Here is a 27,682-nt window from a genome sequence, read left to right as displayed (position 1 = left end):
CAAAAGTGTACGATTTGACAACACTAATTTTTAGACATAAATCATGTTTCTAAAAAAGAAAAAAACAAACTTAAGGAATTTCAGGAACAGAGAAGATATAAATATTCAGAGCTATGATTACTACTGGTAACAAAAAATGTGATGTATGTCAAAGTGAATGACATAAAGCAATTAGCAATCAGTATATCATGTGTATATGTCGTTTTATATTTTAATTTGCTGTCATGAATTGAGATATCCGGAGTCGACATACATGACATACCAATATTTCCGACTGTGAAATATAAAAAAGACGGTGGCAAATGTTACAATCCAAACAGTTATATTCCTTTAATTCTTACATGCAATAGCTACATATAACCCATACCTGAATTATTAATATTAATTAAATAAACCAAGCAATGACCAAAATGGTTATAATTAGTTTCCTTTTACGATTCTCAGACCATGAGATTATTTCGGCCTTTCATAACAGTCCGGAAAAAGTAAAATCACAAAAATTCTCAGAGGAAAATTTAAAACGGAAAGTCCCTAATCAAATGCTTAAATCAAAAGCCCAAACATATCAAACGTCAAATGGATAACAACTGTCATATTCCTGACTTGGTACAGGCATTTTTTTATATGATAAATTGTGGATTTAATCTGCTTTATAGCTTTATATAACTTTTTATAGCTAGCTAAACCGGCCCTTCACTTGTATAACAGTCGCATCAAACGCCATTATATTGACAACGATGCGTGAATTTGAGTTTATTGATAGCATGTTAAAACTTCCATTTAAATCAATAGTTATAAATAAACAAGGAAGTAATTAACACGATCCGTGAAGCCATGAATAAGGTATATATGTATTATAACCAAATTTTAAATGTCCCTTGTTTCTAGCCAAGATGTTAGTTCAAGTTCATGTCAGAATGAATAACAATTGATTTGTTTACAGTATTCGTTACTTTATCTTGTAAAAATCTCATGCTGAGTTCCATTTACCTTAAACTGTTACATCGTCATGTCAACAGTTTATGATATTCAGTAGAATTGAAATGAGTGATTCCCACTTGCCTGCTTGTTTTACCGTTAACATACATGATATTAATATATATGAAGTTCACTTTGTGTTGATTTGAATTGTATTTGAAGGATTTTAGCACAAATTATGTTTGTGTTATTTAATTTGTTGGGTAGGTAGACACTTAACAAGAAAAGATGTAACTACATAAAAAAAACTTCATTTTGAAAAACAAAATATTAAAAAACTATTATAATTGCCGATTTGTTTATCTTTCAATTTATTCGTCAACTCGTTATAAAACTTAACCTTTAGCGGACAAAATATGTGGCAAGTTTTAATCTAGTAATGACATTATCTTGCGTTACCTATCGTTGTAAATAATAATAACAAAATTACAAATCTGATATTTCTTTCAAATATCTAAGATGGCACAGGTGTTGGCAGTACCAGGAGATGTTAGGCATGGATTTTCTTGCATAGGCCGATTCAACCATGACTTTGGCCGGATAACTGGGATAGCAGCTACAATAAAAGGGAACATTTTGCTATGTGACTATGATAAAAAGAATATGATATTGGTTGATCCTCTTGGAAATTATTTAAAGAAGCTGGACTTAGACAGTGAACCATTTGATGTAGCTATAACGAGTCAAAATATAGGCTTTATTACACAACCTAACTCCAGGTCGGTCCTACAAATTGATCCTGACAGAATGATTGTACTTTTAAAAGCAACTAGCAACGAACTTAGCACTACCGTGTTATGTGTTTCAGCAGTCCCAAATACTGGACGGGATTATTCAGACAAAGTTCCTTGTTTCTTTGGCGTTAATATGCATGGTTTGATGTATGCCGTGTATGTCAACTACGAGCAGATGTAAGTGTTTATCTACATTTATTAGTTTACATGTAGACAGCAAACGATGGTACATGAAACGAATGTCATATTTGAGAACTTCCAATCTAATATCTTAGCAATTACTTATATTTGCAAAAGATGCATGATACCATGGGGCTATGTTCATAGGTTACCAGAATAAAGTATAACTTCGAATAACAAACTTGATGCACTCAAAGTCACTCAAGGACTAAAAGGTGTATAAAGCCTAAGTGTGTCATGTTAAGTTCGTAAGCAGTCATTCCACGTTTTATGTAAAATGGAAAACACAAATTTCCAGAATTAAAATGATGATGTAAAATATCCAAAGTCTGTATCGAACATTATATACACATTGTCATGATTCACTAAGTCTGTATCGAACATTATATACACATTGTCATGATTCACTAAGTCTGTATCGAACATTATATACGCATTGTCATGATTCACTAAGTCTGTATCGAACATTTTATACACATTGTCATGATTCACTAAGTCTGTATCGAACATTATATACACATTGTCATGATTCACTAAGTCTGTATCGAACATTATATACACATTGTCATGATTCACTAAGTCTGTATCGAACATTATATACACATTGTCATGATTCACTAAGTCTGTATCGAACATTATATACACATTGTCATGATTCACTAAGTCTGTATCGAACATTATATACACATTGTCATGATCCACTGGTTAACATTTAGGAAAATACGCAAAGAACCAACATGCAATGGATTAAGTTCTTTCCGGATTTTTTTTACAAGGATCTGTAACCATGATAAATTTTTTTTGGAATTTTACCTAATAAGCCTGGTATTTCCTGACTTTTAACCAGCATTTTGTTAGACTGTGTAAATCTGGTATAATTAACATTCTAGCGGGGTAGGCATGCTTTTAATACTGTGTAAATTGAATATTTAATCATTTACCGAAATCGCCACTTTATCAATTGCTTTTGAATGGTTTTGGTTTTTCTATTTTCTCGTTTAATATATAAACATTTAGCTGTTACGAGTTGCTGGTTTATCATTTAAAGGTTACAGATCTGACTCAGTATTGTTGAGCAATAGTTTTTTCTACATTTAAAGTTAAAAATGAATTTCAATGCTTGAATTAATAAAATGTAACTTGTTAAAAGTAATCTTTTGAATTTTAAAAACAAAATCTGGTATGTTTGATAGTAAGTCAACTGTTTACTAAACAAACAACTTATTACAAATGTCTCTTATCGTTATCCAGTATATTAGTTTATCTTACCTCCAATACATTTCTAGGAATATGATTGGTTAAAAGCGTCTGCGAGGAGACCGTGTATATTTCATATTAGGTTAGTAGGGAGGCGGGGCTTAATTCATACACGGTTAGTAGTGGTGTTACGTCCCTTTGTAAAAACAAAAGGGTAATGAGAAAAATTCTTAAAGGTTTCAACAGACGAAGAAATTGATGATTAAAATTGAAATAAATTCATAAAACACATTTAAACCTAACAAGTTGTTATTGTTGGCATCTGTTTTTGTAGAATCAATGGAAGTAGTTTCTTAATGCTAACGGTATTGAAGACTTGCTCATTTTGATAGTTCACTAGTCTAAATTTTACACGTTAAGATAGTCGGTAAGATAAATCCGTTACATAGTGTGCTAGTGACGTAATACGGTATATATGGGGTCAGTAAATTCCATATATACCGTATTAGGTCACTAGCACACTATGTAACTAATATTATCAGCAACATATTAGGAAGGAACTGTAATCATCAGATAAAGGAATCGACTCATCTGATCTGAACACAGCACAAAAGTCACACAGTACCTTTCTAAACTAAAACGTGTTCGAATCCAAATACATCATGTATTGCTATGATAATACAGTACAAATCCACAAAATATAGGTTAGATGTTATTAATAGTCTAAAAAATGCCTCACTTATAAAAAAAAACTATAAAAATGACAGAACTTGTTGAAATCTGAATATCAATAACAGTTCTGTTTCTGTATTATGTTTAAAAAACATGAAAAATAACCGATTAAAATACTCCTAAAAAATCTACTACAGTGGTAAATTGGCAACCTTTAGGAATAAGTTCATTCACTAATTCACTGATAAATAAGATTTCATAGAGTGAATACACGTTTATTGGATCAATACACACCATGGAGTGGAGTTTTTATAGACACAGCAAAAATTATTCAACACAGTATTTTAATCTATCAAAGAATTCAGTAATTGTTTTTAAGCAATGTTTTTGTCATGCTATCCTACACTGTTTTTTTTTTTTTAATTATATATGTATACATGTAGTGTTTACAAGAAATTTTTTTTTGTATTCCAGAAACCTGACAGACATATCTAAAAATGGAAGCATAGTTGGTTCACGTGTTGTCAAGTTCCATACAGTTAATGAAAATTCTTGCTTATTTTGTACAGGCGGTCAAAACTATATCACGTATAACGAAAGTTGGACAGGTCCAGTAAGGGTTTATAAAATTGCCACCATAGATACACCAACTGATATATGCTCTGACGACAACGGCCACGTCTATGTTAGTGGACAGGGATCGAATAACATACACAGATTGGTGTGGGAATCCAAAGAGCCTAAGATGGTAGATGACTGGTATACACAGGAACGGGATTATAAAGTATTAGACATACCATTGGATACACATCATGGAATCAAGGAACCAGTCGCTCTGTGCTTCAACAAAGACTATAGTAAACTGTATATTGTCAACGAATGGGGAAAATCTGTTTTGGTTTTTGATGTTATATGATTATTGAATACAAATACAATTGTTTTGTTCAAACTAAACCTATTAGCTGCGTCGGGTGGAAATCGACCTTTTTTAAGTGTACGTATACATGCATATGACTTTTATTTGTTTCAGATTATTCGAATACTAAACAAAAGATAACTTTTGGTCTGTTTTGTTGATTATCTTATAACAACTCAATTGTCAAATGGAAAACACTTTCAATAGAGATATTTCGCAACCCAAACCAGATGTCTTGACATGTATTTGCATAAGGTCTTAGCTTATACAGGTTATTTTTTTTAATGTGTTTTGCTTTGATAGATTCGTATACTAATCGAAGCAAAATCATATATGTGATACAAAGAATGCAGTGTGATGAATATATAGCAATACATTATCTCACTCTCTCTTGTTGACATTAACGTCCTAAACTTGTCGTTAGGTGAGAAGATTTCATTCATGTTTCATGCCTGACTGCAAGTTTGAGATGAAGAGCAAAGGAACATCGCTGATTTTAATCATCTGCTTTGGTCAGGTGTGTTCTGATTTTATGAATTTATAAACTATGCCCTTTCTTTGTTACAATATATACCAATCTTCACAAGGTGCATGTTGACATAACGGCTTTCTATATAACTGGTGTAAGTAACCAACAATTAGGACTGGTGATAATTATTGTTGATTATGTTGTAATCTAATATGAAATACTAGTAGGTCGGACCATATATATATTTTAATTGAAAAATGTTTTCGTGAATTGAGGAAAACTTGCATTTTCGTGGATATCTTATTTCGTGGTTTTGGCAAAGTCTGCATACATTACTTTAGAAAAAATTGTAATTCGTTGAACATTTAACTTTGTGGTTCTCCTGTAACCACGAAATCCACGAAAACTGGTATCCAACTAATATTAATCAATCCACAGTACCATATATATTCATATATCATATTTGGATCATTAAGTGATACACCATATTTCCTTAGTTTCCAAAAGATTCATATTTATCACTCTTTACAAAAGAGGGACGAAAGCTACCAGAGGAACAGTCAAACTAATAGATCGAAAATAAACTGACAATGCCATGACTTAAAATAAAATGACAAACAGACGAAAAATAGTACAAAATACACAACATAGAAAACTAAAGACTAAGCAACACAAACCCCAACAAAAACTGGGGATCTCCAGTGTTCCAGAAAGGGTAAGCACGCGTCGTGATACTCATGTTATAACAAACCTGGTATATAGTTTAATTCGGTAGGTCACATTTGTGAAAAGGGAGACGGATTGTAGTTACGACATAAGGAACATATTCGATATCATCTGTCAAACTGATATTCCATAACGGTCAACAAACTCGTGATGGCGTTCGTGATATTTACGAAATGATGATTTCAACTTCACCAATTGGAACTCTTGGTTTAAAAGCTTACTTGTGAGCAGCAACCCTCTATCAAGGAAATCATTATAGGTAAAACAGGCCCGGAAATATCGAACAAAGTGAATTGAGAAACTTGTATATCAAATTGCTAACAATTGTCAAAATGAAATAAAAATCATTTAATAATTATTTATCGAATTGAACTGATTAGGATTGGATGACTTTTGTTAATGGTTTGTGATATTCAATCATTATAGGGTTTGGAAAAAATTGAGAGAACGTTTTTTAAGTAACATTCTCTTTCTTTTTTCTAATTGAATAGTAAAAATGTTTGAAATTTTGTTTTATTAGATATGTTATGGATGTTATAAGGGTTGAAAAATCTTACCATTCTTCCATTTTTTTGTGTTGTATTAGGATTTTGTTTCAATTCTTCTACTGAAAAAGATATTTGATTGAAAAGAGTACCTTAATAGTACTCCTTCTTTTTTTGAATGCGTTAATGTATTTAGTGCTCTCAAGACTTATATTGAAGAAACAGCGATCCAATAAAATGGAAAAGTAAGAATATATTTCTTAGATCATATTAATAAACTACAACAAGTAAGATTCAGACGGATTCAGACTGGTCGAGTAAACAAAAGTACAGTCCAGTGCATATATAGGCCATTTCAGACTTTACTGGTTTGTTGTGATATATATAAGTCCAGCTTCTTTAAATAATTTCCAAGAGGATCAACCAATATCAGATTCTTTTTATCATGGTCACATAGCAAAATGTTCCCTTTTATTGTAGCTGCTATCCCAGTAATCCGGCCAAAGTCATGGTTGAATCGGCGAAGGTTTTGGGGGGGGAGGGGGGGGGCTATCTACAGATCAACATCCTACAGGACGTATATTTAACCAACTATTTGGTCGTCCTTCTGACAATCTAGACACGTTATGAATATATTTAACGAAAACTACACAAGATCTGCCTTCAACAAAGAATTTAGTAAGGCTAAAAATCAATGCACGTAAAATCAGTTAAAAGCAACTCAATTTATTTATATCATTCTGATACTAGTATACAATCTGATAAAGCTTTAATTAATGACGTAAAATAGTTTAGAAAAGAATACATTCAGTTTCTCTTCAAATAAGAAATCTTGTCTTATTTTGACATGAATTAGCCTCTGAAATTTCAATAAATAACATCGTGTAGTACTCATTACAGTAATGAGAAAATATTTGGTCGTGAAAAGGAACTTGTCTAACCTATATTCTGTCTTTATACTATATTATATGTTCCTTCCTTAGAAACATTAATGAACATCAATGCTGTTAAGTTATATCCCCTCTAGTCTTACATCTAGTCGATATTTATATTTTGGCATTGAACAAGATCTTGCTTTTGACTTGTTTACACTTAATTCATTGGAGATGTGCTAATTGATAATTTTGTCTGGATAAAGATAATTTTTTTTATGTTAAATTAGGTCTATAACTATCTTTCAGGAACGGCGAGAAATATGAAATCAGAAAGTTTTGTTCTGAATACGTTTGAGTCAAGCCTTGTCAAATTGTGTTGTACAAAAATATTAAAAGATGTGGTATGATTGCCAATGAGACAAATCTCTACCAGAGAATAAATGATTTTTACAGTTTATTTTTTTATGTTGTGCTTTTGCACTCCTTTCCATGGATAGAAGAAGGACTGCGTGCTCACAATCATGTTTATCCATGTCTATGTATGAATAAAAGAAATTTTGTTATTGTCGTCGGTTTTTTTAAATATTCTGCTATACATCAGGCCGTTAGTTTACAATTGAATCGCCTTCTATCATTCTGGGTCCCTTCGTACCTTACTGACTTATTCATATCCCTGTTCTTTGGTCTTTGTTAGATAGTCGGCCATACTACCACATCATATTTTCAAGTTTGTTTATTAACAACATTAGTTGTGATTTTACGTTGTCAAATCGATGTGAATGAAACAAGGACATAATTGCATTTCATGAAGTCTTGTTTTAAGGGGAAAAGTATTAAACTGATCTGAAATTAGACTTGCAGTTATTTCTTCTACAAATATAGATATCATTACTTACGATGTAAATTCTCGATCCGATATTTGCATCAATGAAAAACACTTTCATTTACCTGCATCTGTTAGTGCTCTACATCCTCATTTATTTACTATGAAATCTCGTTTGTACTCTAAAAGACATGCTGTTCGACTGTAGAAAGGATAGTATTTTAATGTGTTTACAAAATCGGAAGATTTCGTATCGGTACAGTACTGATCTCCTCCAGCTTTATACGGCTCAGGCAAATATTCATACTGAAATAATAATGAATGTTGCAAATCATATGATTGAATTCATAAGTCAGAAAATATTTAGGATGTGCATTGTCAAGTGGTTATAGTTCTTATTCTTATACATGAATTTATGGTTAAACGAAGAAATCCAGCAATAAATGTTTAATCATTAGAACACGTACAACAGAGGGCAATTTTTAAAATTTTGTTTTCATAGCGGGTACAATGAATCTATATTATTCTTGAAGTATTCATTGTTCTTTGAACGATGTAAATTGCTAATGGAGCAAAACATACGTAACACCTTTCTTAATTCTTCCACAGATATAAAGATTTGGTTTGCAAACTTGGCTGTACCTGTAAAAAACTTATTTAAAACGGTATAGCTCATTTGTTAACCGAGCCTGGAAATTAAAACTTTAAAATCCTGTAAATAACTTATTCTAAAATGTTACCTTTTCAACGCTGTAATTAAATCTTTGAATATTGTTTTTGTTGGTATAAATATTGATTTTGTTATCAGTAAATTAATACTAAATATTACACATATGTATTTTACGGTTATACATACTTAGCTTCATGATTTTTTTTATTGCATGTAGTTGTTTTTGGCTTTGAACCAGCTGCCAGTAACTGCAAGTACTCTCAGATCGGTACAAACAAGTATGTAAAGCAGTTAAAAATGTGCCTTTACATCAGTTTAAAAACTCTATTGATACACTGAAATATAAAATGTTGTACCAAAATACAATATCACGGATACTTTAGAATTTCAGAGAAATTTTCAAAATGAGGTTTCGCTTTGTAAACTCATTTCTCAAATCAGACTCGGTAAACATGCACATGATATATCCAGTTGCAGTGATTTGTTATATTGAGTTAACAAAGAAGATCAGTATATACAGAAAAAAAAATGTGTCCCTAGAAAGTGGAAACAAGATTAAAACCAGAGAATCAGCGATGCAAATAAATCAGTCTAGAGGAAAACACATTATTCAATTTAGAATTGTATCAAAAACAATATATATATACCTTTGTCATTTTCACAGAGACATAAGTTGACATTCCTGGTGAAGATACAAAACCTGTGTTAATGATATCCGGTTCTTCTTCTGGATCATGTAGGACAATCTAAGAAAATGCAGAGTTATGAGTTGTGTTCATTTAAATGTAAACACCTTTTTTTATACATGAACAGATATTAGAAAACACACACGCGCGACATATGTATACTTACATACATATAATGTATTTGTTATGTTAAATTATTTCTTAGATTCAAAATGATATATCAAATTTCATTTTTAACCTTCGCTCAGTTATTGTAACGTTTCGTGTTTCTTTTACGTTTAATCGTTTTATTGTAAACTACACATCTTTATTCACTGAAACGGAGGTAAAAATGACAGTAAATATATCGATTAGAAAGTAAAAAGCTTATTATGACGAAAAAATAAGAATTGAAAAAATGTAAAAAATGTTTGACAGCGGTATTTCTTGAATCATTTTGACCTTTTCCCGTTTGTTTTTGTTTTTATTTTCTGCTTTAAAGCATGGCTTCTATACATTGTTTTAAATTAATTGATAAAAAAAAATCTGTTACGAAATTTGTGTTTCATTCATTAAAGGAAGAAATTCAAATATAAAGCAAAAACATAGCATATAACATTCATTTAAATTCGATCATTCAATAAATAATTGACCTGCTTATTAAGATAAACTTTCTAACATTGCTTTTCGTTCCCTTAGGATACGTCATATTATATAGTCAAGCTTTTAATGATACAATTTTAATGGGAAATCAATCAAGCAACATCGTATTGATAATCAATGTGCTATAAATTAAAAATCATGTGTACATCTTTAGTAGAGCGACCATTTGAAAACTGACATGGAAAATTATTCATGCATTTATGTTCATTTTACATGTTTTAGGTACTGACGTTGTTTATCATCTTTATGACGTGTTATAGTAATGTTTGTTTGTATTTGTAACTTGTTAACCTTTATTGTTTAGTCCATGTTTAGTAATATCCTTTTGCGTTGCTCGGTACATATAAATCCCGTCATTGTGTTATTGTGCTATGGTCACTTTTTTGGAATTCTTGTCTTTCATTTTTTCTTATGTGCTTTGTCTATATGCCATGTTGTTTTTCTTTGTTGACATATTTGTTTGTTTTTATGGTGATTAAGATAATAACCCAATGTTGACTGATGTACTCCTATTTTTGACATTTTTACCTATTATGTCTGTTTGTTTTGTTTACACATTGTTGTCAGTAGAATAAACATACAAGTGAGAGGTTTAGCTAACTATAAAACCAGGTTTAATCCGCCAGTTTTTACATGAGAAAATATGATAGTTGTTTTCCATTCATTTGATGTGTTTTAGCTTTTGATTTTTCCATGTGATAAGTGACTTTCCGTTTTGAATTTTCTTTGGAGTTCGGTATTTTGATATTTTACTTTTTTATAGTAACTATGTTTACTTTAAATGCAAGTTTCATTTATAATAATAATTTTAAAGCATAAATGAAAACAAATATGTATTTCATAATTGTTTATATGTTTGAACGAATATGATAAAAAAAAATACTACAAGACATTTTGTTTAGCAAGTTTTGTTCTTTCAGCATTTTATAAAACCTTTCTACTACTTAGCAGATCATTTGATCGATTGGAAAAACAATCGATGTAAAACATGAGCATATAATTTTAATTAGATCTTAGGCATGTGCTTTAAGAATATTTTTAGTCATTGATGGACCATCCGAGTAGACAGCACATCGATCAATAAAATCAACACTTTATAAATTTCGTGCGATTGAAGCATTTTTCCGGGATTTTCATCAAGAACTATCAAACCCAATCAGTTACAGTATATAAATACTTGTTTACGTGTAATGGCCATAAGAAACCTTAACAAATAGCAAATTCATCAAAGGTCATCATTACCTGAATGAGTTGGAACCTTAGTTTCTGAATATTTAAAAAATTTATCAACGAAAAAATTATGAAATGTTTGTAATAAATCATGTCAGAACCGAAGACTAATAAAGTGATGATACCTTCGGGGACAAACAGTCCACGATTAGAGATATCGACCCAGTGCTAAAAAATTGATAATAACAGTTTACAAGTTTAACCTTTTTAAAAAGATACGCAGTGCTTCGCGGTATCAAAATTACGTCAGTTTTTGTGTTCGGTGTGATTTTTAGGGAATCAATTGGACAGAGATATACTTCAGGTTTAAACACCACTCCAAATTCTTACATTAATTTATTCGAAATCCCTACCAATAAATATCTTTAACTGGTAAATCATCACCCATTTATATATTTCCCAGCTATCAGACATACAATTTACGGAAGCCATAAATGGACACACAAAAAAGAAAATTAATCCGTTATCTCGGTTTCCAAATCCATTATCTTGAATCCCAAGCCGTTATCTCGCATTTCCAGTCGATGATCTCGGATTAATAATCGTTTTATCGGATTAGCAATACGTTATCTCGGTTTAAGAATCCGTTACTTCGCAATCCATGAACTCGGATTAATAATCCGTTATCTGGAAATCGCAATTCACTAACTCGAATTAACAATAGGTTATCTCAGATTCCTATTCGGTGATATTCTATTGTTAATTCGTTATCTCGGATTTATAATCCGTTATCTTAGATTCCAAATCCACGATCTCGGATGATTAATCCTTTATCTCGGATTCGCAAGCCGTTATCTCGAATTAATGATCCGTTAATTCAGATTCTCAATCCGTGATCTTGGATTGATAATCCGTTATCTTATAAATAATCCGTTATCTCGGATTGATAATCAGTTATATTGGATTGATAATCCGTTACCTTGGATTGTTAATCCGTTATCTTGGATTCCCAATCCGTGAACTTGATAATCATCCGTAATCTCGAAAAAACAATCTAGTTGCCAGGGCACGTCAGTCATTTTGAAATTTTCATAAGCGCATGTACACCTGCCATTTAACATTGTTGTGAAGTTTCATTTAGTTTGGAGCATTTGAAATTTTGTACATTTTTTCCGTTTCCATGGTAACTGTGGCCATTTTGGATATTTCAAAGTCAATTTGAACATCTGCATATGCCAGTCAATATTTGTATGAAGTTTCATTAAATTTGGAGCATATTGATTTTTAGGACATTTTCAAATCGTGGAAATAGCATACCCCCGATTGCAAATCTGAACATGCTGGTTAATATTATGGTGTAGTTCCATTGACGTTGGTTCATACATTTCCGAGATATAAGCTGGATAAAAAAAAGTGGAAGAAAAATTATGAGAAAAACTAGAATTGTTATTGCAAGCAATAGCGGAGGATGTCACCCTATATTGGATATTGTCACAGTAGCAGCAACCATTTTGAAAATACCAAAGTCAAACTGCACATTTATTATACATGCCAGAACTTTCATGCCTTTGATCCCCCCTTTTTGTTTTCTCTTCCCGTAGAAAAAATATGCAATTATCCCGTAAAGTTTGAGATCTATATATAGTTTGGGAAATCTTTTGAATCTAAAATTAGATCGACGCGCGACGAATAACGTGGCGTCACGTGACTCAAGTATATTATCGTAGACTTAACACATTAATAGTATTTTAGAGGGGACCTTCGAACAGACAACATGTGTATATATTGACGGAGTAAACTACCAACTGTTCATTTCGTTCTTTAATAGGAAACGGATGGTTGATCGCAGATCACACGATGCATGCAAAAAATAGAATCACAAAAATACCGAACTCCGAGGAAAATTCAAAACCGAAAGTCCCTAATCAATTGACATAGATATATTTTATCTTGTACAATTTAATTACACGTTTATCGATTTATTTCAGCTAATGTGTATAATTAAGCAGGTGTTGAATCCCGGATGTGTACTTTAATGCAAGTGCAGAAATGTCACTAATATGTACTCTTAGTGTTTATTCCTTTCTAGGTCAGGACACCAAGCGGGACTCACGTGTTTAGTAATTCTTACTCGATTCAGTTTTCATGCAGTTAAATTAGATTAGTTGTGATTCTCTCTTCATATCACGAATTTTGTATAGAATAAAAGCACGTTTATGCCTTTTTGTTATTCTTTGTTGATATATTTGTTTGTTTTCATAGTGATTAAGATTATAACACAATGTTGACTGCTGTAGCCCTATTTTTGACATTTTAAAATATTATGTCTGGCTGTTTTGTTCACTCATTGTTGTCAATATAATTGAATTTTTTGCGACTGTCATACAAGTGAGAGGTTTAGCTAGCTATAAAACCAGATTTAATCCACCATTTTCTACATAAGAAAATGCCTGTACGAAGTCAGGAATATGACAGTTGTTATTCGTTCGTTTGATGTGTTTGGGCTTTCGATTTTTGCCATTTAATTACGGCTTTTCTGTTTAGAACTTTCCTCGGTATTTTTGTTATTTTACTTTTCAATGATTTTTTTTTTCTTATCATACTCTAGAAGATGTTAGCAATACAGCTTTGTATTTAAACATATGCACATACACTTAATTACGGAACTTTGCCTCAAATTTACGAGGTGTGTTTATGCTTTTTCCATGGCAACGGCGGCCATTTGACAATTTAAAAGACAGTTGACACTTTAATAACATTTAACCGGGTTTGATCATAAAATTGCAAGAAAATGATACTTTGACGTTTTATCCCATATGGGTCAATATTACACTTTAAGCATGATAACAGCAGCAATCTTAAAAATTCCAATGGCAATCAATTGTACAGTGCATACCCTCAATTCAGGTGGTATGTTTTGGGGTCGTCTCTGTAACGGTTGATGAACTATGAACTAATTAGTTTTTGTTTCTCATTTTTTTTATTTTTGGACAGTTTCCGTGGTAACGGTGGCCATTTTGAAAGTTTTAAAGATGGATGGCACACTTTCAAATGACGAGGTTTTTTCCTGAAAGTTTTATTAAATTTGGACCACTTTTCGGTTGTTAACTTTTTTGCCGTTTCCATGGTAACGGCGGGCATCTTGAAAATTCCAAACCCTTTGTGTACATCTGCACATGGGGATTGTCATTATGGTGCAGTTTTATCAATGTGTGTCAAGTCATCTCCGAGAACTAAGCTGGACAAAAATGTGGAGTGTAAAATCGTAACAATAACAATATAATACAAAAGAAAATGCCTGTACCAAGTCATTAATATGACACTTGTTATATATACAACTCTGTTGAGGGTGTCATAACTACCATGATACCAGCAGCCGTATCAATATTGAAACAATAAATACCTTGATCCCAGCAGCCGTATTGGTATTGAAAACATATTCGTGTTGTTTAATATCCATGTAGAATGTTAAAGCCGTCGGTGATCCAGTCGTGCTGCTCTTCACTCTACCTTCCATTCGTAATTTCTCATTACCATTATATGTAAAACACTTTTCCCATTGAGTAATTTTTGGGGTAAGAATTGTTTCACAAGAAACGAGGTGTTTATCATGTTCACAAAACGCAAAATTATCATTTAGGCCGAAGGATACTTTGTCTAGCCTATCTTCAGACACAGAGTCGTTTAGTTCAGAATAAACAGGGTTGGTGTAGTCGATAGGTGGAAACACATCTCCTAGACGACTTCTGTGTAGTAAATGCGACATCATTACCGCACTAGCATTGATAGCTGATCGTTTATATGGTGACATATTGCAAATAGTTACAGCTGGATAAAGCATTTCTTTTACAAACTTAACATTGATATTGGTCAATGTTGGATTTGTCATGTAGTAAGCAAGTAGTTTGGGGACCGTATATCCCAGTATGATTCCCATTCCTATTAAGGCAATTGTCCATATTACCCTGAAAGAAAATGGCTGACATGAAATGTGAATAGAAATAAGGAGATGTGGTATAAGTGCCAATGAGACAACTCTCCATCAAAGTCACAATGTGTAAAACGTTAACCATTATAGGTTAAAGAATCTAGTTTAATATTGATCTGCACTAAAATATATACTTATAAATATCACACAGAATGAAATAGGAGGCCATCATAACTAGTTTGCAGTCCTTCCGAATTATGTGACCTATTCCTTCCAAGTTATCTAACATTTACGTTGATGCTCCCCATAGTTGTCTACATGTGTACATTGTTTCTATGTTTTACAGTAAGATTGTTTGGCAATATATATGACATTGTATACTATATAAGTTTTTTTATATCATCCCGCAGTTGTGTTCTTTAATGCACATATGTAGCGTGACTAACATCTATAGCTAGCACAACTTTTCATAAATTGTCTTGATCTCGCAGTGAGATTATATTTTTGCTCCATGTTTAAGGGCATACGATATAGTTTTGATCCCACAGTGATTTTTTGACGAGCATTTGCATACAAGTTTTTTTTTAACCTAGTCAATTCAAATATGTAATTAAAAAAATAATATACATCCATGTTCTACCTTTAGACATTTACTCCAAATTTCGGTTTCTTGAACATTTCTACCCTTTGAACAGACACTTTTTTGTTTCAGGCGGATTTTGGTAAAAACATTCGGAATATCGTCTTTACATAGGTATACCAAAAGTTTGTGTAACTTTTCTTTGGAAAAAATTTATTTTCATTATTTTTTCTTGATTTCATAAAAAACCAGCATTTTTTGCTGTATATTTATCCAATTAAAAAATATTCATCGGTGATTTCTTCATAAAAATTGGTACACATATTTGTCATACGTAATCAAATCAAACGTCATTTTAAAAAAGAGGGGTCCATGTACTAGTTTCTAAGCTAATGATTAAAATCAGTCGAAAAATGCATCTTTTCTAGATATTTTACAGTTTGACGTCGCGAAAAATAACATTTTACTTTAGCAACGTCATTACCTTACCTGTAACTGTATCGCATGCCCTTAAGGCCTCGTTGAGACTTTGACACGAAGAACAGCAATACAAACGTTTTTCGTTTCCTTATTATTTTTTCATGCACGCATAGTGAATTTATGTCATAAATTGATACACCTATCCATTATTTTCCATTACAATAAAAAAAATATCATTATTAATCATTTCAATTTTTAATAAGCAATCGTTAGCAATTTCAAAATATTTTGAAATATATATTTTTTCAACATAATTAGTTTTTTCATATTATCCAATGCATAAAATAAATGATAGTGGCAGAAGCGGCTTTTTCTATCAAATTCTATAGAATCATTTGTACAGAAATTAAAATATAAAAGAATGAACGATTATCAAATTGGTAATCATTTCATTTTTAAACAAAATAACACTGATTCTAAATCCTTAATATTAAGACATACATGTACCTGAATGTTAAAATGTGAAATAGATGAACACGATATTACCATGGAAAACTTAGGAAAAAGTTGTTTTTGTTTTCTTAAAATTACACTAGAGTCTCTAAAGCGCCTGTGTTTGCTCACCTGGCTCTTTGAACATCTTCAACAAAGGCCACTCTCCAACATTGTAGACTAGAATATAATTTATGATAACATCTCTTTTTTGTTGATCTTATATTGCTGATTATTTTTGTCTGTTTAGTTTCCCTTGATCTACTATAGCCAAAACACAAACATGGGTAAAAATCATCATTCAAGGGCGGTATTTCCTACAAGAGGTGGACTCACAATTTTGCTTTGTTAACCTATTTATTGATCAATCTTGCTGATAATTTTTTCCTGTTTGCAGTTCCTCCATTTGCTATAATGTTTTGCCCAAAACGCAAAAATCGTAAAAATCGTCATTTAAAGAAAATAACTTCTATAAGCAGTCAACTGAAAATTTCCGCTATGTTTGACTTAACTGTAGATCTTTGTCTTGTTGATCTATAGCATGTATAGTTTTCAAGATAATTGGCAAAAACATCAAAAATCGTCATTTAAGGGCATATCTCCTATAAAAAGTTGACTGACTAGACCATGTTGATATATTTGTACGTCTTGTCTTTTTGATCATATTAGGGATTAAAGTTTCAATATTTCTTTAAAAGTTTCAAGATAAAATGCAAAAGTATCAAAAAAAGAATGTTTCTTAAGGGCAATATCTCCTCTAATGAGTCTTTTCACGATTTCGGCCATGTTCACTTATTTGTAGATATTGTCTTTCTAATCATTGTTCGGGAAAAGTTTTCTTTCAATCTCTTATAGTTTTCAAGATAATAGGCAAACATGAAAAAAAGGTAAGGGCAATAACTCCAATTAGAAGTAATATGACAGTTTTAATGTTAATACACAGTAAGGAGATCGCAAAATTCTAAAAAGTTTTGCTCCTGTCTGATTTTCTCTACCTAAGCGATTTTCAAGATGCTATACAAAATTTGCATTTTACTTCACCCCTATGTTATATTTTTAGCCATGTCGACCATGTTTGTTGACAGGCAGGATCATGGGAAATATGTTTTAAACAAGATACCTAATGGTTATTGTAGCCAAGTTTGGTTTCAATTGGCCAAGAGGAGACTATCTTTGTAAAAGTTTACGGACGACGACGACTGACGCAGGACGCCAAGTGTTGAAAATACTGAAATATAGCTGTTCTATTGTAGGATGGATAACTTGTTAATGTTTTTATAATTACATTTTACCGAAAAAGCTAAAAGTATAATTTTAGAAACAAAATGTCATGTGGAAATATATTTTTATCCAAGTTTTCGGTTTGAGCGTTCCTGATGAAAATAAATCGCTTCGGACGCACCACTTTTTTTTTACAGTTTTATACGCATATCATAAGTCATTATTAACTAAAAGCTAAAATATAAAGGTAAAATGCACATTTAATTTGTGCTGGTCTAGCTTTCGTCTTTGTTTGCGTCTCTCTCTCCGTTTAAAATCCAACATATCATTTTATGCTATTTATCTTTAATACATGACTTACAATCTGAGTTGATATTTATTTTCTTTCCGCGCATACTTTATACCATGCATTGTTGTATTTTCTTGGAACTTTTTACATAATGACTCAAAACTAACCGAGATGATGTTTGCTTCGAAAGTACATATTGCTGGACAATTTAATTTATCCGTAGAACTTTCACTTTTTGAAGATATACTTTCTTGTACATTGTTTTCAATTCTTTTATATTTTGACTTGCTCAAAAACCTGAAATCCCTAGATCTTTTAGGAACGACAAACCTGTAGATAATCCGAACATATGAATCTAATTTATCAACTTTGAATGTTATGTAGACTAACGTTTATCATAAATTTATTTTTCTATCTTTTTCGTTATATAAACATGATAAAAGCAATAAGTTGTTATTTGTTCTTTATCACTCTGAATAAAACAAAAACTTTTAATATAAAATAATCAATATGCTCTTTTGGTTTATAAAAATGTGAATAATTTCCCCAGACAAAAGCAAGAAAAAGAAACGTAATTTAGGGAATCAAGTTATTAAATATAGTAGAATGTAATTTAGAAGCCACGCCACCAGGACGAATTAAACTTTGAATGAACAATAAAAAAAAACATAGGCATGTGTTTGAATTTTTTGGTTTTGTATGATTTGTATTTGATTGTTTTTGCAAAGATGATAAATCTTATTTTTGTTTATTTGTTTATTGTCGGATATTCCATATGTTTTCCCAATAATAGTTATGATAATGATAAGATACATATCACTACCTTGCAGATACTTATGTTTAAGGTAAATGTCTGCTTCAATACCAACCTATACAAATATAAACTCGTTAAACATTTTAAGGATACATCTAGACGTCGATGCCATAATTTCCTTTCTACAATATTGCACAGAGAGATATAATATGACATATATCTATTCGTCTTAAATAGAAATGTGAGTTAGATAAGAATAAGGCAGCAACCGAACGAAATAAATCTGAAAAGATATTTAGAAACAGTTGTTAACGATTCAAACATTTTTTAACATTCCCTACCGAATAGATTTCATTAGAAATTAAAAACACCTTCATAAATATATATAAGAAGATGTGGTATGAGTGCCAATGAGAAAACTCTCCATCCAAGTCACAATTTGTAAAAAGTAAACAACTATAGGTCAAAGTACAGCCTTCAACACGGAGCCTTGGCACACATCGAACAGCAAGCTATAAAGGGCCCCAAAAATGACTAGTGTAAAACCATTCAAACAGAAAAACCAACGGTCTATATTAAATAAAAAACGAGAAACGAGAAACACTTATAAACCATATCAACAAACGACAACAACTGAACAACAGGTTCCTGACTTAGGACAGGTGCAAACAAATACAGCGGGTTTAAACGTTTAACAGGCGCCAACCTTTGCCCTAACCTGAAGTAGTTGTGTAATATTACAATATAGAAAGGCACACTATAACATATCAGTTGAAATGATTTAACTCAATGAAAAACACATATTTACAAAAACAAGTAAACATACACTGAACGAATAAATTTGATCTTTGAAACAATATAAATACAATATTGATAAAAAAGAGTGGGAGATGTAAACGATATCAGAAAGACAACTATAAACTTGGACAAAATTGCGTGTAATAAAATAACGTACACAGGTAAATATAATAATTTTGTTGTAAGGAGTACATGGAGTACGGAAATATTTTTCTACAAAATAAATAGATTTGCTGTTCATGGTACGAGAACAGAATTGAAAATTTGTCGTGATACTAAATACTTATCAAAGGTGTTACATATTAAAAATAGTGAGACGTGATATAACACAAAATAAGTAAACATTGAATAACAAAAATGAATTACAAATTGTGTCAACAGATCAAATTAACTAGAAAGTACGATTTGAGAGTACTCGCAGTTACTGAAAACTAGTCAAAAGCCAATACCAATTAATAATAAAAAAATCATGCATCAGAGACTAAAATCAACTAAAATACATCCCAGAAATTTAGTGTTTTAACGCCATTGTCAGTCAAAGAAGACATGACTTGTGCAATGCCAGAATAAAAGTATCGACAGGCAGTAGGGTAGTTAGGATTTAAATAGTAATCTGTATGAGATTGGACATAATATCTCTTATTCATACCTTAAAGTAAAGTCAATTTGTTAATGGAACAGGATGTGAGACCTAATCTTTTATGCCAGTTATTTATTCCAACTTGCTATTAATCTTGAATTAAACTTCTTCATTAATGTTTAATGGTTTTTTCCTAAAAAAAATTATTCTGATCCCCAATTTGATGTAAAAAAATATTGTGGTCGAGCAGATGACAAAATAAAATATTCTCAATCCAGATATTTTCACCATACCTTATAGTGCTAAATTTGACAAACATTATTTTATTGATAACGTCGTAAAACTAAAAAACAAAATGTTTCCCCTAGCGTGAAAAACCATACCCCCTCCCTAATGAAGTTAACTGGTTGATCCCTTATGTCATTATTAGAGAGATGCGAGATATATACCAAAAAGACGTTTTTGATTTTACGATGATTAACATGATTTTTACATATTAGAAGTAGCTAAGAAATTTTGGACGCATAAGATCATCCAAGTTTTCAATTCGGTCTCTGTTGCACAATATTGTATTTTTGCAAAGACAAGTTTTATGATTTATTCTTTATTCTTTTTCTAAGTATTTTGTTGTATTTTTTGTCAGATTTTCTAATTCTGATTGGCCCCCTACTTTTTTAAACCCTTTTTTATTCTACAAATATTAGTTTCAGATGACAAAGTTGCTCCAGATATAATCCTATTACACACGAAATGTACACTAAATTTTTTTCAAGCATTTACACAAATCTATTAAATGCTAAAATATTTCTGAATAAATACATAATGTTAAATTCCTTCTATCTTCTGTTTGCTATTTTACTTTTGATATCTTTGACCAGTATCTCAAACCAATGACAGAACACGTTATAAATAGTTCGGCTACTTCTGCCAAAATTAGCAAACTAGCGCCTAAACATCATGCCACCATGCCACCAAGGATTCCAAAAATAGAAAAGGAAATCACATATTAGGTACATTACATATTAATGAATTGCTTAATTCCCTCACCCGTTGGTACAAACAATAACTGATTAATATTATTCCTGAAAAACGATAAATTTCCCATAGAATCAGTATAAAGGGCAGGTTTTGGGGAATATCAAGAGATGATAGAATTTGTGATATATGTGACTGCATCTAATTAGGTGACAAATTTTATTATTTATTCCAATTTCAAAAACGAGAGGAAAATGTTATTGCCAAAAAAATTCACTATAAATCCAAATGTTGATAAATTTCATGCTTTAATTAACTCAGACAATTATAATGTTATTTATAAAGCTGCACAATTTTGTAAAATCACACATTTTTCTTTAAATTAGCAAAATGATTGAAGTTACTGTATATTCATACATTTATTCAAATATGATGTGTATGTTTATATAATATGTCCGTCTTCCATATATTTGTAAATGCCTATCATGTTAACTTGTTCATTGAATCAACCTATTGTGTTATATTGTGTTTATTTATGTTCAATTGTATTTGTTCACATACCCTTGTTAACTTGTATAATTAAGACATAATTCATGGCAGTAAGTAGGTAGTACATCATCAACTTCTTAACTGGCGTGATTTCAATATATCATCTGACAGCCAACCTTTTTTATTATCACAAACTATGTAATTGTATTTAGACCAAAGTCGAGTGTACCTAAGACAAGTTGGACGTAAGATGATTCAAACTCTTTTTTGTAGTGTTTATTTGTTTGGCTTCCAAACGTTTGTATCGATACTTAATTCCTGATGTTCGTACTGTCCCTGATATAACATATCCCCAACACAAGTAAGTTGTATGTGTACTGATTGATATTTTATTCTTAAGATACATGATTTGTTTTTTATTGGTTGTTATTGGCTTTTAACAAACTGTCAATAACTGTGAGTACTCTTAGATCTGTACATTTTGTCGTTTTTATTGTTAGGGATTTATAAATACCCTGCCACGTCCGCACTTTGTTTTTGTTAGATGTTTTACATCTGTATTGATCTGAGGAGTTTAGCCCTGATTTTTTATAGTTTGTTCTTTTGTTGTTCTGTAACACCACTGTCCCACTTGTCATTTATTGTGTAGATATTTCACTAATGATTATATAATTATTGATGCTAAAAAATACATTAATACATGTTTAAACATGCCATTTTATTTTTCAATTCATCACAGTTTCTGCAATAAACTAGGAAATTAGGAAAAATATAATCTTTGAAGGTAAATATCTCTAATAAGGGGAAAATTTTCAATTTTTTTAAACTTTTTTGTAGATCTCACTTTGCTGAAAATTTTTGCAATTTACGCTTTATCTCTATCTATGATAATATTAAAAATATTAACCAAAAACTTTGAAATTTCCTAAAAAAATAACTTTTTCGGGATAGTAACCAATTTCAGAAAGATCTTGACCTGTTAATCACTTTAACCTTGTCAGTTTTGCTCTAAATGCTTTATTTTTGAGATATAAGCTAAAAACTGCATTTGACCCCTATGTTCTTTTCAAAGAAACGGCCGCTATGTTTGTTGATGGATCAAATCCCTGGATACATTTATTAACTAAATACCCTAAGGAACATTTACTTAAAGTTTGGAAGTATTTGGCCCAGAAGTTTCAGAGGAGAAAATTCTTGAAATAGTTTAAGACAATGACGACAGACGCCAAATGATTGAAGAAGCTCACATGGCTCTATGGACCAGGTGAGCTAAAAAAAAAAGGTGCACAATGGCATTATATAAACAATATCTGAGAAAGTGTCATTAACCAAACTATGATAAGTGGATTTGGTAGAGTTGCGGATTACAAAAATAGGTACCTCTCTCAAATAACAGTCAATGGTGTAGCTTAAATAAGTTATTCAGAGAAAAAAACATCCATGTGTTATCACGGATGCTTTCATGAGTTGTCTACTCTTTATTCCTAAAATGTTCTTTATCTATAGAAACATATGTTTGTTATTTGTTAATAACTTACTTTTTATTTGGAACTTGGGAATTCTTATAACTTTGCACAGAAAATTAATGCATAGACTAGATAACATTTTTTCCAATTAAATTAAATCAATTTTGATCAACCATGGTGAATAAATGAGACAAGGCTTTTGAGTGATAAACTTAGTTGTAATAACAAAGCTTAATTTTTACAGGCATATAATTTAGAATGTGACAATTGGGAATTACTTGGAAGCCTGTGCAGTATCTCATCTTATGCTCTATTATGTGTAACGACAAACTAACAATTAATACATTGTGATTAAACATGGTAGATGTCTGAGCAAATGCTTTGAAGTGATGTAGAGTAGCTGTAAAAACACCCTTCAGATAATATCAATAGAACTTGTATACAAAACAAAGGATGTATACAGCCCCTTTGAAACATGTAACATACATATGTTATCCCAGATTTGACTGTATTAGACAATCGCAAAGTCCATTTTGGGGGAAAAGAAACCCCAAAACAATCTAGACCTAATATCAAAAAAGGTGCAAAATTGCATTTTTTTTTTAAGAATCAGATAATTTCATTTCATTATAATAAGTGCATGCAAAACAAATTTCTTGTATATAACTCGTCTCAAATTTAGTCCAACAATGTTAGATCTATAAATTTGCATTAGCAAATGTTTGTTCTTCCCTCAGCGGGACTCGAACCCTTGCTTCTGTGACATCGTGGCAACACCGCCTGCACCGTGTCCAGCGCCCTAGACCACTGGACCACCAAGACTACATAAAAATATAGCTTTCGGTGGTCGATTTAATGCCTTTCCTCGTCGGCTTTATATAGGGTTGTAACACAGTACATGATGTATAGTAGCAAGTAGATAGTGTATATATAATGGTGTTAGCCCTATCTAACCACGTGTTATCCGATGGAGAATGTCTGTCATAAAGTTGTAACATGTTTAGACGGGTGTTAGCCCTGTATAACTACGTGTATCCGATGGAGAATGTCTGTCATCAAGTTGTCACATGTTTAGACGTGTATATATATGTATCCATCGGATAATATATATATATACACGTCTAAACATGTGACAACTTTGTGACAGACATTCTCCATCGGATAACACGTGGATATACAGGGCTAACACCATAATATATATATATATATATATATAAACGCCTAAAAAGTGTACACAACAACACCAATAACAAAAAAAGGAACTATAAATGTAATTATTTATAAATATTTCGGATAACAGATATCCTTCATCAGTAAATATGATTGTGATGTTGAATGAATCATATATCAGTCTACTTAGATATATATATATCTAAACGTTGTTTGTAGTGTGTAGTCTTCCACGAAAAACATAGTTTTTAATTGTCAATAACATAACTTTGGAAACGTGTGCATGTTATCATTTAAATTAAGATGATATCAAATGTACGTTTTACTACGTGTAAATTCTAATAAGGAGCCTAACGTATAATGCTGTCTCTAGGTTGCACTTTTGTAAATATACAAAAAGCAATTTCCCATTGTTCTCTTCACGGCTAAAATTGTGCCACTTTTACTATGAAGTTTCGTAAAAAATTATATCCTAGAATGTAAAGTTCATATGCACTACTATGTTTTTGAAAGGTCAAAATATAGGATTGTGCGGCATATTTTCAACATATATACGCCTCCAACATCTAAGAGTTTAAACTTATACTAAAATTCTGAACTAACCCTCTTTTCATTTTGGGTCTTTCTCAGAATTCATTCTGTCCGCTACCCATGTGTATTTATACTGGTAACATTTCCAAGTTGTGACTCTATGAGATGAAACATAGATATCATATCTGGGAACCAGTAGTTAACAAAACAAAATATCTTTGAATATTATATATCTCCCCAAAAGAGGCGTGGTTTGTGAAACAGCTGTATTTACAACGTACAACCTCTAACTCTCAATGTACATAGCACATAATGTCATCATACTCCATTGATTTTTTTAGTATAACCAAAAGAGGCTTATGTAATATATGACTTTTGGTGGTGTGAATCAATATAATGTATCATGTTTAACATTAGCTTACTTAAATGTATGTACTATCAACTAAACAAACTTTTTTATTGGCGTTCTTGTAGGATTTATTTGCATGTTTATTTTTGAATTTTCAAATCAATTGTGTTGAATGTATGTGATGTATGTGTACACAGTTTTTGTTGATGGATCCAATTTATTGTCACGTTAAAATATTATATTTGTTTGTCATTATTTTGATTCGTTAATTACTACACACGAAAAAGAAAATATACAAAGATGCATAAAAAAGAATAAAAGCATATTAGCAATGGGATTATGTCGAATAACTAAAAAAATATTGGCATATTGATTTGAACGTTTCCTTGTAGCAATGTGCAATGTGCACAATACCTACATTTACAGGTTATTTCCAAATTTCATTTTTCAATTTCGAAAATCAAAATCACAACAAATATTAAATACATGAATATATTTATTTTTGCATGTAACCTTGAATTAAATGTCGAGAAAACGTTCACTGTATTTGTCCAAAACTTTTATTCTGCGAATAATTCTTTGAACGATAATTGATAATGAAAGTTGCACACCACCAGTTGGATCGAATTTCATCTACATAATGGGTTTTCAATTTTTTCGGGTTTTACGCTGATTTTACTTGTGTGTATTTGGTTTCTATCGTCATTTACTTGTAAATCCCCATGCTCGGTTGAAAATGTACTAAATTGCTACAATAACTTGATCATCATTATTTTTTCCCCCTGTTATTTATCAATAATTTAATTTTGGATGTAACGCGTCTTCTGATTGGCTGACGTTGTTTTGTTTATCAGCTCATAGACATAATTTTGTCATGTGACCGTGACATCATCAACGTTTTTTCATGGTTTATTCCGGTTTAAAATGGAATTTAGAATTAAATTATAAGAAATGACTGTAATATTTTTTCTGTCTATTCGAAATAACATAAAAAATGTAGTGTACACTATAAAATAACCGGCTACGCGGGTTATTCAGTGTGAACCACATTTTTGATGTTATTTCTTCATAGACAGAAAAAAATATTACAGTCATTCCTTAAAGGTTTATGATAAATATTGTACATACTGTATGCATATTTTTGTAAACTACATGTAGGTAACAAATAGTGGATGACTTTTCTAATATTTGAAATAAGCACTTAAATAAGCAACACAACGGTGTTTTAAGTGCTATTCTTTGCATTTTTATTTTTCAATGTATGTGCTGTTCATTCCAGTCTCATCCATAGTTTGTCACGAAAAACATGTTTCTATTTTAAATACTCACAATCTGTCAAGTGTCAAGGGTATAATATTTACCTGACCGATGATGTATTAATTTGGTGATGTCAATTTTTGACATTTTTACCTATTATGTCTCTTTGTTTTATTCACACATTGTTGTCAATATATTGGCATTTTATGCTACTGTCATACAAGTGAGAGGTTTAGCTAGCTATAAAACCAACTTAAGTCCACCATTTTAACATAAGGAAATGCCTGTACTAAGTCAGGAATATGACAGTTGTTTTCCATTCGTTTGATGTGTTTGAGCTTTTGATTTTGCCATTTGATAAGGGAATTTCCGTTTTGAACTTTCCTTGGAGTTCGGTATTTTTGTAATTTTACTTTTTAGGGTAAAATCAGAGTCAATTACCAATCCACTAGTGTGTGATGCCAAATCACTTGACATAACTTATTAACATATTTTGTAAGAGTAACACGAAGGGTGTCGCATGTGATGCAGGATCTGATTAACCTACAGAAGCACCTGCGATCACCTCCAGTTTTTGGTGGAGTTTCGTGTTGCTCAAGTCTTTAGTTTTTATCTTGCGTTTGTTTGCTGTTGTTTTCCATTATGTCGGTTTTCTTTTTTTGTCATGGCATAGTCAGTTCGTTATGAGTTTGATTATTCCTTCGGTATCCTTCGTTTCTTTTGTTAACGATATTTTTTTTAAATACTTAAAGATGCGATTACAAGACCAATGTAAACACTAATGGAATACACAAATGCAAAATCACCTAAAGCAGTAAGGGACAGATATTTTAAGGAACAATTAGATTTTAATATATTTAAAGATCTTGGGTGTAGATGAAAATATTAGTTCATGTAAATATAAAACAATAAATCCCAAACTCAAAATAGGACCATGGAGATACAATTATGATGAAAGAAATGGTAGAAAATGAATTGAAGACGAATTTCATTATCTGCATGCAATTTTTTCAAACAACAGTAGAAAATAATACTCGGATAAATACTGCATGTATAAATATAGTGTTGCTAAGAAATAATGAGCCAGTAAGACAACCATTGGAAGACTCTGGTGTAAAAAGATTATAAAATACACGTGCCTGGCTTATCCTGGTTAATAG

General features: G+C 31.3%; 2 protein-coding genes across 2 annotated transcripts; one reads left to right on the top strand and one right to left on the bottom strand.

Annotated features, from left to right (window-relative positions):
- The first annotated feature begins 785 nt into the window (after positions 1 to 785).
- LOC127723244 (uncharacterized) lies at positions 786 to 4,819 on the top strand. The gene is made up of 3 exons (XM_052229808.1): positions 786 to 843; positions 1,438 to 1,889; positions 4,236 to 4,819. The coding sequence occupies exons 1-3, from the start codon at positions 835 to 837 to the stop codon at positions 4,675 to 4,677; spliced, it is 903 nt and encodes a 300-aa protein (XP_052085768.1). The 5' UTR covers positions 786 to 834; the 3' UTR covers positions 4,678 to 4,819.
- A 2,345-nt stretch (positions 4,820 to 7,164) lies between these two features.
- Positions 7,165 to 15,112, bottom strand: LOC127723877 (acid-sensing ion channel 4-A-like). Its single transcript, XM_052230595.1, has 3 exons — positions 14,627 to 15,112; positions 9,373 to 9,471; positions 7,165 to 7,173 (listed from the first exon to the last, which is right to left on the bottom strand). Exons 1-3 carry the CDS (start codon positions 15,110 to 15,112, stop codon positions 7,165 to 7,167), a joined length of 594 nt encoding a protein of 197 aa, XP_052086555.1.
- Positions 15,113 to 27,682: the final 12,570 nt, after the last annotated feature.

The sequence above is a fragment of the Mytilus californianus genome, unplaced genomic scaffold (assembly GCF_021869535.1).
Source record: "Mytilus californianus isolate M0D057914Y unplaced genomic scaffold, xbMytCali1.0.p SCAF_13, whole genome shotgun sequence".
In the NCBI taxonomy this organism is placed as follows: domain Eukaryota; kingdom Metazoa; phylum Mollusca; class Bivalvia; order Mytilida; family Mytilidae; genus Mytilus; species Mytilus californianus.
Note: the sequence above shows the minus strand (reverse complement) of the source record. Positions and strands in the feature narration are given on the sequence as shown.

Excerpts from the sequence above, each read along its gene's own strand:
- LOC127723244 (XM_052229808.1), top strand. Across the intron at positions 1,890-4,235 it reads TATGTCAACTACGAGCAGAT|AAACCTGACAGACATATCTA; the intron begins GTAAGTGTTTAT and ends TTTGTATTCCAG.
- LOC127723877 (XM_052230595.1), bottom strand. The coding sequence starts at position 15,112 with ATGACAAATCCAACATTGACCAATATCAATGTTAAGTTTGTAAAAGAA. Across the intron at positions 9,472-14,626 it reads ATACGGCTGCTGGGATCAAG|ATTGTCCTACATGATCCAGA; the intron begins GTATTTATTGTT and ends GCATTTTCTTAG.